Source organism: Xyrauchen texanus, chromosome 2, assembly GCF_025860055.1.
Source record: "Xyrauchen texanus isolate HMW12.3.18 chromosome 2, RBS_HiC_50CHRs, whole genome shotgun sequence".
NCBI lineage: Eukaryota > Metazoa > Chordata > Actinopteri > Cypriniformes > Catostomidae > Xyrauchen > Xyrauchen texanus.
In genome coordinates this window covers 18814892-18827155 of record NC_068277.1, presented here as the reverse complement: position 1 = coordinate 18827155, position 12264 = coordinate 18814892, and the positions used below count along the sequence as shown (strand labels likewise).

Below are 12264 nucleotides of genomic sequence, written 5' to 3'. Positions count from 1 at the left end.
CAACAACAATTTTATTTAGAGGATAAGACAATCAAAATAAGAATAGTAGACAGAAAGAATGCAGAACACTAAGCCTTAACCTTGATACCTTTATGTATCATAGCTAATGTATTTTGCTAAAGGAGTAATAATTGTACATTTGCATATAGATTATATCATTCTTTAAAACAAGTATTTTTCACTCATTCCAGGGATTTAGTTTCTATTCCAGGATGGAATAGAAGTCTGCCGTGGAGCAACACCATCTGAACAGGCAATATAATGACTGCTTGTTTGTAAGCATACTTGAGTGAGTTTCAGGCAGACAAAGCAGAATTCAACCCTGCAACGATTACATATGATATTCTTGCACCCTGTTGTGTCATGTTCCACAAGATTGCCACAAGTGGGGCAAGCTCGCAGAGAGGGACAACTCACATTCTTGACAGAAGGGAGTGTTAGATAGCGACATTTCAACAACTTTTCAGTGTCAGGATTGGTGCAGCCTAAGTTGTTGCAGCGGTCAGAACGAGGGCCTGGACCTTTCCACTTGCTCATACACTGCCAGCAGAACTGAAATGTCTGACCTCTCTCAGCAGTGCAGATTGTGCAAATGACACAGAGGTTGGTAAGATCAGCTCTCTCAACAAACGTCTGACAGCCAGGACACTGTAGATAAATAGCCAAGTTAAAGAGTTATTCAAGGAATTTAAAGTAAATATATGCAAGTAACTTTTATGAATCCATTCACTATGCAAGCTGGATTTATTTTTTGTTGTTTGATGTTTTTACACACTGTTTTGTGTTCACAGTACTCCGCTGCAGCCAGGGCAGCCATTGTCTCTTCAAAATGGCTCTGCTCCTCTTGTGTCAATAAAGCCAACCTCCGCACCTCCACATAGGGCCATTCTACGTTGCACTTCTGTGTTGTTCCATCCTTAAGGGCAGGGCACAAGAACTTGTGCTGCCCCTGAGAATGGAGAAAAGACACATTTGCAGCAGAAAGGGCAGCTAATCATATTAAAGTATGTGCCTGTTAACCTAAAGATTATTTTATATGAATTAATGTGTTACCTGATCAAGGAGACTGCGACACCACCCAGTAAGTGACTGTGGAGAGACGGCATGGCCACATGACATCTCAGCTCGAAGAATATTTGGGTCATCATCTAGGGCTGAAAGTACATAAGTTGTTTGGGCATGAAGAATAGTCATGCCTTCTTGAAGAGGACTTCAAGGGAGCAGTGTTTTAAAAATGTAACAACATAATTCCACTTAAAGGAATATTCTGGGTTTAATACAAGTAAAACTCAATCAACAGCATTTGTGGCATAATGTTTATTACTACAAAAAACAATATATAGCATTTTGACTCGTCCTTTTCTTTAAAAAAAAAAAAAAGCAGAAGTCGAGGTTTCAGTGAGGCACTTACAATAGAAGTGAATGGGGTACATTTTTTGAGGGTTTAAAGGCAGAAATTTGAATCTTATAATTTTCTAAAGCCACCAACATTAATTATTCGGTTAAAACTCATGTATTATTTGAGCTGTAACATCATTTTCGTTTTTACTTTCGTTTTTAGGGTTTGTTGACATGACATCATCATGGCAACAAAGTTGTAAAATTGGCAATAACTTTGTTTCAGAAAAGTTTTGTAAGCTATTTTAACCACACTAAAATGTTAAAACTCATATTGTTAATGTCTTGTGACTATACTTCTTAAATGGTGAGTATTTTAACCTTTACGGATTGGCCCCAATCACTTCCATTGCAATTGCCTCTTTTAGCTTTTTTAAAGAAACTGAGGGTCGAGTCTAAATCATTATTTGGTAATCAATATTATGCCAAAAATTATGTCAATTGAGCCTTATTTGTGTTGAACCCGGAATATACCTTTTAATCTGATCATAATGACAAGATTTAAAATCGAACACTGTATCATTCATTTCGATGTTACGGAAGCGCTGAACCGCAAGGTGAAGAAAGAAAAAGTGATTTTTTTTTTTTTTTTTTTTTTTTTCAGTTCCTTAATTTCTTAAAAAAAATTTCTCTGTTAAAAAATTTTCTCTCTAAAAAAATCTTTATAACCATAAACTAACGTTCCCAAAATGTTACAGGGAGGTTTTTCTGGAACAACCTAAATTAACTTATACAGAACGTACTCTGATTATTATTTTATTTAGGTTTTATTTAGCATAAACTAACCTTCCCAGAACTTTGCAAGTATCAAGTGTAGTAAAGCAATGCAGCTTCATTAACAGAACACATACTTATGTCATCCTGGCGCGAGACAAACTTCAGAGTGTTGTCCCTGGGATCGTAGAGTTTGTCTTCGTGTTGCTGTTCTGTCATTGTTGCTTCACAGTCTTCAGCCGGTTTAGAAATGATCCTAATGTTGGTATCGTGTCGTTCTCGTTCCTGTATGTCACGTGACTTCTCGATTAAATGTTTGAGACGTTGAGGGCTGGATTAATTGTTATTTTGTGTATTTTTATTTTATTTTTTATTTAATTTTTCGTAAAAAAGCTGCTAATTATAATGTTCAACATTATATTATTCATTATATTAATTACATTATAATGTCTATTTTTAATCTAAAATAATCTATAAAAGAAAGCTAATCAATTTTCCTGAAGGAAGGGCGTTAGTTACACGTCACACAACAACATAGAAAGCGAAACCATACCTTCATCATTTTGCAATAGCTAAATGTTCAAGGCGTTCTCTTAAAAATGGGAAAGATTTACCAGATCATGGTGGTTGGAATAAAAGGGGAGAAAAAAACTATTGATGTAGCGAATTCTGAGGAAGAATTCAACAAAATGACTGTTTTGGAATTCAAAAAGAAAGTTGCAGAAAAATTGCCGGGTCAAGCAGGTGAGAGCGAACTTTAAAACGTAAAAGCATTACACAAAATGTGGTTACATATATAGGCTATTGCGTGTGTTCGGGCTATTCTCATTTTTAATTTAGTTTAGTTTGGTTTGTTTTTTGCTTAATAATGTAGGCTATGCTTTTTTTTTTTTTTTTAACATTCCCTTGCCTTACCTCTAGGGGATGATCCATCGTCTCTGAGACTGCTCTACACAGATAAACAGCTAGATGACAAAGACACGTTTTCAGACCACCAAATTAAGGACCGCTCCACTCTCTTCCTGGTCTTGCGTCTACCCGGAGGATTACAAACATCATGATGAGTCTGAGTCTGACGGAAACAAGTCCACTTTTTCTTCACCTCCACATTTGTTGTCAAACGAATCCACTTGCTCTTCACAAAGCTATTATAATGAAGACAATAAGGCATGATTTTTCTGTTAGCGATTCAAGGGGACTGTTCATTAGATCTTCTGTAAAGCTGCTTTGAAACGATGTGTATTTTGAAAAGTGTTAAATAAAAATGACTTGCCTTTGGAAGGAATGGGTCGCTGGGGAATAAAACGACAACTTTGTCCAGAAAGGCTTCTCTCATTTTCTAGTTCTGTTCAAATGCATAATATGATTTAGGCTAACATATCTAAATCAACCCGAAATCATACCAAATGTGTATAGGCTTGCCTACTTATTAGTTGGGTTATATGCTGAAAGAAAGAAAGCCGTGTATTAGCCTAATTATTTTCTGTAAAGAAAATAGTTTCCTTCATTTATATAATATGACTTATAATTGATTATACTTATTTGTTAACAAATGATGACTGCAATGTGAAATATTACAAACAAAATGGTCGATTTCTAAATGATCCTTTTCATTCCACTTGAAAGTTTCCTTCGTGAAATGCCACAAGGCACCAAATCGAAAATAAAACGAGGCTATAACTTGAAAGTTGGAAATCCTAACCAGGACGTAGCCTATTTATAGCTTATAGGCAAGTTCTGATGCAAACACCAAATGTCCTATTTTTGGCATTAGTAGGCCTATTTTTATTTTAATGCAACGTAATTTAATTCACTGTTAGTTTGCTTTGTGATTTTCACTATTTCTTTACCTGGTCGACTTATCAGAATTTACAATCAATAGGCCTACGTTCAAAATTGGTCTCAAAATCTAATTTAATAATTTTACATTTTTGGATGAGAAAATCCGTTTGGGCAGGCTACAGAGAGCCAAGAAATATAACCACACCTAGTCAAAATTCATAGCCTCCAGCCTCATGAAAACACCTGGATTTCACGACAGTAGGGTTAACTTAATAAATCATCACCACATAGTTTTAAATAGGCCTGTTTTGAGATCTAGGCTAATGTTTCTGCTTATTGGTCTGCTGTATATAGACCCTGGCTGGGTTTCAGCGCTCCTTCAGTTTCACCGGTTGTCCTTCCTTGGACCACTTTTGGTACTAACAACTGCATACCGGAAACACCCCACAAGATCTCTGACCCAGTCATAGCCATCACAATTTGGCCCTTGTCAAAGTCACTCAGATCCTTGCCCTCTTTCCCTGTTTCCAACACATGAAAATCAAGAACTGACTGTTCACTTGCTGCCTAATATTTCCCACCCAGGTTGACAGGTGCCATTGTAAAGAGACAAAAGATTAATTCACTTCACCTGTCAGTGGTTTAAATGTTTTGGCTGATCAGTGTAGGCCTATACAGCTCATTTCTCATTTATAGGTATGTATTTGAGTAAAATATATTTTTTAAATTTATTCTATAAAGTACTGAAAACATTTCTCCCAAATAAAAATATTGTCATTTAGAGCATTTATTTGCAGAAAATGACAACTGGTCAAAATAACAAAAAGATGCAGTGTTTTCAGACCTCAAATAATGCAAAGAAAACAAGTTCATATTCAATGAATATATTATGAAGGATGCATGAATCAAGCCAACTCATCCCAACTAGAACCAAGGAGGTAAATATTGCGTTGTTTGAAAATGATTCAAGGTCTGAAAACACTGCATCTTTTTTGTTATTTTGACCAGTTTTCATTTTCTGCAAATAAATGTTAATTTTACTCAAACATGTAACAAAAAATAGTAAATCCAGAGAAACTGATAATACAATATATTGATTTGAAGCTTGCTAACCTGCACATTTGGTAATGTTAATCTGTAATGTAAAACATCTTAAAACCCCCAATTCCTTCTCTCTTCCTCTTCGTATTACTCACCAGTTCCAACACGTTGTCCTCCTTTTGAGACATAATGTTCAACACTGATTTGGTTCTTGTATCTTTTAAGCCCAGCAATAGTTGTGTTCTCATTCTAATGCATGATGCACAATTTTCTGAAGTCTGTGACATGGGTGGAAGATTCTGCCTGAAGTATTGCTCTACAAATATTGATACTTTTCAATCAGGCATTAGAAAAAACTTTGATAAAGGCTAAGCATAATTATAAAATATTTTATCATCTCTACTTTCCTGGTAATTTAAAATACAAATTAACACACTCTCTACATCAGGGGTTGGTATTATAAAAAAAAAAAAAACTAACAATATCATTAAAAAACACTTTTATAAAAAATGTCACTGTTTTATTCTATTAAATTTATACTTCTAAAGCTACTCAAGTTATTCGGCCAAAAGCAGAGAGTGGTTTTCTCGTTTCCTTGTTGTTTGATTAATAGCCTTTATATGACATAGCCTACTAGACACTGCTCAATTCGGTTACATGTACACTTCAAGCAGGGCTGGACTGGTAATCTGGCATACCAGGCATTTTCCTGGTGGGATGACGCACTTTGGGGACGATCAGGGGTGGACTGGCCATAAGGAGAACCGAGCGGGCCGGTGGGTCGGTCGCAAAACGTGCCAAATGGGCAGCGATAAGCTAAAATGAGCCGCCGCGTTATGCAGAACGGACCACAAAACGGCACCGCGATATGCAGAAAAGGACTGCGAATTAGCCGAGATTAGAGGCAGGATTAATGCTGATATATGGCTTGAGCAAGTTAAACTCACATGACACAATCATGCAATTGGCCTTTTTCACTACAAAAATCCCTTTCAGTTGCAGCCGTGATGTTCAGGTGTTGAAATATGTTTGAGGCATCCTCCAGAGTTGACACAATATCTGCAGGAGTCAAGAGACTCTCCAATCATGTTGATATATAAAAATAAAATCAGGACAGGGAAGTAGTGAACACAGACGGTGGGAAAATAGCACAATACAGTTACAGCACTTTAAATGTACTCAAGTAAAAGTATGCAATTTTAAAACTACTTAAAAAAGTGCAATTCCTGGGAAAATGTAATAATTGCAGTAACGTGAGTATTTGAAATTCGTTATTTTACACCCCTGGTCATTTCTTACTTGTGGAAACGAAAATAGAACTACAAGTTAAAAAGAGTCTGCAGTGAATGACATTGGAGTGAAAGGAAAATTTGCATTTATTTGCAAAGGCATCTTAACATTAAAGGGATAGTTCACCCCAAAATCTCATAATTTACTCTCACTCTTACAATACCAGATGTGTATGACTTTCTTTCTTCAGCCGAGCACAAGCAAAGATTTATTTAGAAGAATATTTCAGCTCTGTAGGTACATACAATGTAAGTGGATGGTAACCAGAACATTGAAGCTCAAAAAATCACAAAAAGTAAACAAAAGTAATACATATGACTTCAGTGGCTAAATCTATCTTCAGAAGCGATATGATAGATGTGGGCAAGAAACATCAATATTTAAGTCCTTTTACTCTAAATCGCCCCTTTCACATCTGAAAGTGAAAATGAAAGTGGATATTTAGAGTAACAAAATTATTTAAATATGTATCTGATTCTCACCTACACTTATTATATCGCTTCTGAAGATATGTATTGAACCACTGGAGTCATATGGATTACTTTTATATTTCTTTTATGTGATTTTTGGACCTCTAAAGTTCTGGCCACCATTCACTTGCATTGTGAGGACCAATAGAGCTGAAATTTTCTTCTTAGAATCTTTGTTTGTGTTCAGCAGAAAAGATTAAGCCATACACATTTGGGATGACATGAGGGTGAGTAAACGATGAGAGAATTTTCATTATTGGATGAACTATCCCTTTAATTGAGAAAGACTGAGGTTATTATTGAACTATCAAAATCAGCATGTTTACACATTGACTCAAGGGAGTATTGCAATTAACCTATCAGACTGTTGTTTATAGGCAATTGCATTTCTGTTTTGCAATACATAAAAAAAAAAAAAAAAAAAAAAAAAAAAAAAGGTAATTCACACCTGAGCAATTACAAGATTTCATTTTTGTTCTGGAATATAGTACAAAGTGGAAAAGATAACACTTTTTTTATTATTACACACAGCAGACAAACTTTATTGAAAGGTCAACATAAAAAAAGTTTTCCATTAAGAACATTTTGATTGTCTTGATTGAATTTGAGCCCACCTCTTAAGATAACTGTGCACAATACATTCAGGGACTTAGTTTTATGATATTCCTGATAGCCATCATATATCTTGGAAAACTATAAGGATACTTGCATTATTTTCATATCTAAAGATGTGAGTCCTTAAATGCATGAAAATAATTGATAATATATTTTTTTAAAATTAAGGTATTTACATTTTTTTATTTTTCATTAGGCCTATTCATTTTTGTACTTTTTCAGAACATATATAAAACTTCATGAGTTAATAAAAATACAATGCTTACATAACCACATTTCTAATATGCAGATGAGATTTCAAGTTGTATAGTCATTGTGTTTCACAGCCCAGGGAAGAGGTAGAACTTCTTTGATAATGTTGTTCTATCTTTGCATGGCATTTGATCTGGATGTTTCTCCTTAAACATTTTAAGGACCTGTGTAATAAATAAAAACACATTAAGGCATATTTAAAACTATATAATTACACATAAATGTATCTAAAAAAGAAACCGCTTTTTTCTATACTTTGTAATATACTGCAATTCTTAATCATCTGTACAGAACTTATTTCTGTATAAAGTTACAAGGGACCTTTATGAGTTACAATTAATGACATACAGTGTTTTACTAACACAATAATAAATAATAAATCCAAATATTTCAACATTGCCTTTCTGAAGAGTTCCTCAATGTGGTCGTGGTGGGCATGTTGATTAAATACTTTTGCAATATCCTGGATGAAATCTGAGCCATTCTTTGTATGCCTGTATGCCACAGTATCTGTATAAAGAATACAAATTTACTTTATGAATGTATTGTGTTCTTGTGTTTGTAAACGAAATGTTGCATATTTAAGGCATTAAAAAAAATACATAAAATCTGTATCAATACAAAAGTTCAGCATGATCACACTGGAAAATGGCATGTAGGTTCCAAATGTTTTTCCATCTGAAGTCAGACCCAGTGTGGTGAATTCTGGACAAGTGCCAGACAATGTGGTGAATTTTTATACCCTGAAACTGCCCATGCTGTGCCTTTGACATCACATCCCATTTGATCTCCAACTATACATTTGCACAGAAGTACTGTAAGGGGTCTCAATGCTGTTGAACATGTGACACAACCCTAGTTCCAGCTTTGGCCTGATTTTCCAGAGAGATCAGTCTGTGAACGTTATACTGTTCTTTGTGGACAATGTAATACATACACTTTTAAATAGTAGATATTACTGGAACTGGAATCATGTCTGAATTTTTTTATACCTGGAGTAGAGGATCTCAGGCAGCAGAAGTCTTTCTCAATGTGCTCTTTTTTTACTTTGTTCACAGGCACACTGTCCTGGACGATTATACTGCCATCATTACCTATAGCATGAGACACTAAGCAATCAGGGTCATAGCCTATTTGTCACCATACACATTTGTGGGGCAATAATACATCAAATATTCTCTAAAGTACATTAATTGAGTTTAATCTGCAGTTTAAAGGAATAGTTCAACCAAAACTACAAATTCATTATTTTCTTACCCTGATACCATCCCAGATGTGTATGACTGTCTTTCTTCAGCAGAACACTAATGAAGATTTTTAGAGGAAGATAGAGCTGTGTCAGGTCCTTACAATGGAAGTACACAGGTGCAAGGACTTTGACGATCCAAAAGTCACATTTAGGCAGCATAAAAGTAATCCATGTGACTCCAGTCGATCAGTTAATGTCTTCTGAAGCTAATCAATAGGTTTATGTAAGAAACAAGTCGATAATAAATCGGTGCTTCCATCCAGTGCTCTGATAAGGTATGAAATGGCCAAACTCAGAAAACATTCATTCATCGACTGGAGTCATGTGGATTACTTTTATGCTGCCTAAATATGACTTTTGGACCATCAAAGTGCAGGCACCCGTGAACCGACCGAGCCCTATCTTCCTCTAAAAGTCTTAATTTGTGTTCTGCTGAAGAAAGACATCTGGGATGGCATCGGGTAAGAGAATAATGAGATAATTAAAACATTTTGGGTGAACTATTCCTTTAAGAATTTTTTATTATTTTGATTTGTTTTATTATGCTAATTTAGCTCATTATGAGTCATTAACACATTAAATATTTTTGGACTGGTGAGGGCATACTGTTGTGTATTTCAACATTAAAATAATTTTTTTTAAATATTTAGAGATATTTTTAATACAATGCATGAATAATAGATCTTTAACTTACCACCTCTACACGCCTGGATAAGGATGATTTTTGGTTTGTCTCGCAGGCCAGCACAGTTTGGAGTGTTCAAGAAATTAAAAATATCCTCTATCAAGAAAATGTCCTCTTCCCCATTAGAATTATTTATGAATGAAGTCCCAGCGATTCCCCTGCCATTTCCATGGGACATGAACACCACAAAGCAGCTGTCTGATTGGAAATGCTCCTCTCGCTGGGCAAAATCACGCATGGCAGCACTCATACCCTAAACACCATCAACAACATGCTGGTTAGTATAGTCTAGTCAGTATAATACTGTATAATACTAGTAATCTTAAGTGCACATATTATTTAAATGTATATACATAGTAATATATACAGTATGCATTATTATTGTATTATCACGAGTGCATATAGGTACCTGAGCAGTGAGGTCTCTGAGTGTCACCACAGTAAAATCCAAAGCATTCAGTAGTTTCTCCATACTCCTCTCATCTTCTTCTGCCCCAGTCCTGGTATTTAAGTATTCAAATTCAACATTGTTGATGAGCAGAGCCAGACGTTTTCTTTGCAAGGATTTGTCTTTTGTTAGATAAATCTTGAGAAAGTAGAGGAAAAGGTATTCACAAACATCTTTTAGACAATTACGACAACATTATGTAATTTGTCATGGTTACACTAATATTGAACTAATATATTATCTAATGATGAAAAGTACTAATCTTGGACTAAAACACAGATTATGCTGTAGGCAGATAAATCTACTTACATCATCTCTCTCGTTTTTCATCTTTTCCTTTTTAAACTCAGGTTTGCATTTTACAAGCAGATCTGTAAGTATCTGTTCAGAAGCAAACATAATCACAAATAATTTTGTTAGATAAAAAAAAGAAACTTTGGGTTCCAGACACAAATACTTCAGATATTGCTTGTGAAAGTATGAGTTTTTAAATAATTCAGTGTATTTCACTCTCTGCAGTGTATTTACCCCTTTCTTTCCACAGTCATTATTGCCACAGCATACAGCATTTTGGACCGCCCCCTTCCATTCGCTCCGGCAGTTCCAGCAGAAGTGGTATGTCCGGTTCATGTTGGCTGTGCACACTGTGCAGCACACACACAGATTTCTCTTATCTCGTCTTTCCACATGAGACTGACATCCAGGACACTGCATGTAATGGCAAACAAACAGATAGGCTTGGATCATTATCCAATAATTTAAATTAAATTAAACTGGTCTATTTTGAAACATGTAGACAAAATTAACTGTTTATTTGAGGGAAATAATGATGGAAAAATTAAATGCAGGGAAAAACAGGAATCTTACAGCTTTGAAGTCAAACAGACGTCTAGCAGCAAGTGCAGCAAGGTTCTCCTCTAAGAATTCCCTTTGTTTGGTCGTCAGTTGTATCAGTCCACAGACTTCCTGATAAGAGAGCTTTGCTCCACAGTTTTTTTTCTCACGCTCATTATACCAAGGGCAGGTAAATGCAGTCTCTTTCTAAAAAGCAAGAACTAGTTAAAGGGATAGTTCACCTAAACAAATAACATTTGGCCATTATTTACTCACCTTATGTGGTTTGAAACCCAAATTATTACTTTCTTCTTTTTTTTTAACTATAAATCTTCACTTTCACTTTCGCACTTTTGCACTTTCATTTTGGTTATTCGTCTTCTTTGTGCATATCGCCACCTACTGGGCAGGACTTAAATATTGATCTGTTTCTCACCCACACTTATCATATTGCTTCTGAAGATATGGATTTAACCCCTGGAGTTGTATGGATTACTTTCATTCTGCCTTTATGTGCTTTTTGGACCTTCAAAGTTCTGGCCACCATTCACCTTCAATGTATGGACCAACAGAGCTAAGATATTCTTCTAAAAATCTTTGATTGTGTTCAGCAGAAGAAAGTCATACACATCTGGGATAGCATGATGAATAAATGATGAGAGAATTTTAATTTTTGGGTGAACTATCCCTTTAAAGGTCAGGCAATATCTGAACAGTGTACCCACCTTTTTAATATAATATTTGAAATAGGCGACAACATAGTCTGTTGGCATTTGATGACCACAGGGCAATGCAACTGATAACAAGGAAATAAAAAAGCAGTTTCATACATGGTAAAAGTCCGCAGTATTTTGCATTATAGGCATGTTAGCAATTTTAAGATTAACAAATCTATTTCAAATGTACACTCACCACTAGAGTCCACATTTCCATCTTGTGATCTTTCTTCTAAATTACGATCTGAGGTCGGTATTTGGAATCCTTGATTTGAAAATAAATAAACTTTTGTATTCACGTTTATATTTTCACATTATACTTTTTAATAGCCTACTTCCTTTTAACTTTAGTTTCACTTTTGTTTTAAAGGGGATTTTGCGTTTGTTCTTTATGTTTTAAGCAAATGTTTATTCTCTAACACACTTTTGTAAAACAAAAACAAAAAAGTTTAAATGCAAAAACAAACGGATAGAAAAGAAACTGTTACGAACTTACGTAGTTTTCTGAATACGTTTTCTAATGCAGAATCTTCCGAATAGTTATCCCAATTATCATCCTCTTCTGCCATTTTTCTCTATAAAGTAAAATAATATTTGTTTTTTCTGTGTAAAACTACACCGAGAATAAAAGCGGTACTCTTATACTTTAATCAGAAGACCACCAGCACTGACAGATGATCAACGAGGCATTCAGAGGATATAACTCTTTAGTGCTGAAGAGTCAAGAAAAAGAGGCGGTGACTAAATGCTTTGTCCCTATCCGCTCACTG

The 12264-nt window shown here is 35.1% G+C and overlaps 3 protein-coding genes across 3 annotated transcripts; 1 reads left to right on the top strand and 2 right to left on the bottom strand.

The window, feature by feature from the left end:
- Window positions 1-2388, bottom strand: si:ch211-212k18.15 (uncharacterized). The gene is made up of 4 exons (XM_052154421.1): window positions 2250-2388; window positions 1054-1154; window positions 776-949; window positions 1-648 (listed from the first exon to the last, which is right to left on the bottom strand). The coding sequence occupies exons 1-4, from the start codon at window positions 2329-2331 to the stop codon at window positions 196-198; spliced, it is 810 nt and encodes a 269-aa protein (XP_052010381.1). The 5' UTR covers window positions 2332-2388; the 3' UTR covers window positions 1-195.
- A 265-nt stretch (window positions 2389-2653) lies between these two features.
- zgc:194655 (uncharacterized protein LOC794380 homolog) lies at window positions 2654-3428 on the top strand. Its single transcript, XM_052088940.1, has 2 exons — window positions 2654-2856; window positions 3034-3428. The coding sequence occupies exons 1-2, from the start codon at window positions 2712-2714 to the stop codon at window positions 3171-3173; spliced, it is 285 nt and encodes a 94-aa protein (XP_051944900.1). The 5' UTR covers window positions 2654-2711; the 3' UTR covers window positions 3174-3428.
- A 3798-nt stretch (window positions 3429-7226) lies between these two features.
- On the bottom strand, window positions 7227-12196 carry casp23 (caspase 23, apoptosis-related cysteine peptidase). Its single transcript, XM_052152066.1, has 11 exons — window positions 11991-12196; window positions 11691-11759; window positions 11504-11574; window positions 10812-10985; window positions 10473-10652; window positions 10254-10325; window positions 9906-10082; window positions 9506-9749; window positions 8555-8656; window positions 7963-8072; window positions 7227-7726 (listed from the first exon to the last, which is right to left on the bottom strand). Exons 1-11 carry the CDS (start codon window positions 12061-12063, stop codon window positions 7631-7633), a joined length of 1368 nt encoding a protein of 455 aa, XP_052008026.1. The 5' UTR covers window positions 12064-12196; the 3' UTR covers window positions 7227-7630.
- Window positions 12197-12264: the final 68 nt, after the last annotated feature.

Excerpts from the sequence above, each read along its gene's own strand:
- zgc:194655 (XM_052088940.1), top strand. The coding sequence starts at position 2,712 with ATGGGAAAGATTTACCAGATCATGGTGGTTGGAATAAAAGGGGAGAAA. Across the intron at positions 2,857-3,033 it reads AAAATTGCCGGGTCAAGCAG|GGGATGATCCATCGTCTCTG; the intron begins GTGAGAGCGAAC and ends CCTTACCTCTAG.
- si:ch211-212k18.15 (XM_052154421.1), bottom strand. The coding sequence starts at position 2,331 with ATGACAGAACAGCAACACGAAGACAAACTCTACGATCCCAGGGACAAC. Across the intron at positions 950-1,053 it reads GTCGCAGTCTCCTTGATCAG|GGGCAGCACAAGTTCTTGTG; the intron begins GTAACACATTAA and ends CTCCATTCTCAG. Across the intron at positions 649-775 it reads AGTACTGTGAACACAAAACA|TGTCCTGGCTGTCAGACGTT; the intron begins GTGTGTAAAAAC and ends ATTTATCTACAG.
- casp23 (XM_052152066.1), bottom strand. The coding sequence starts at position 12,063 with ATGGCAGAAGAGGATGATAATTGGGATAACTATTCGGAAGATTCTGCA. Across the intron at positions 10,083-10,253 it reads TGAAAAACGAGAGAGATGAT|ATTTATCTAACAAAAGACAA; the intron begins GTAAGTAGATTT and ends TACTTTCTCAAG. Across the intron at positions 9,750-9,905 it reads TCAGAGACCTCACTGCTCAG|GGTATGAGTGCTGCCATGCG; the intron begins GTACCTATATGC and ends GATGGTGTTTAG.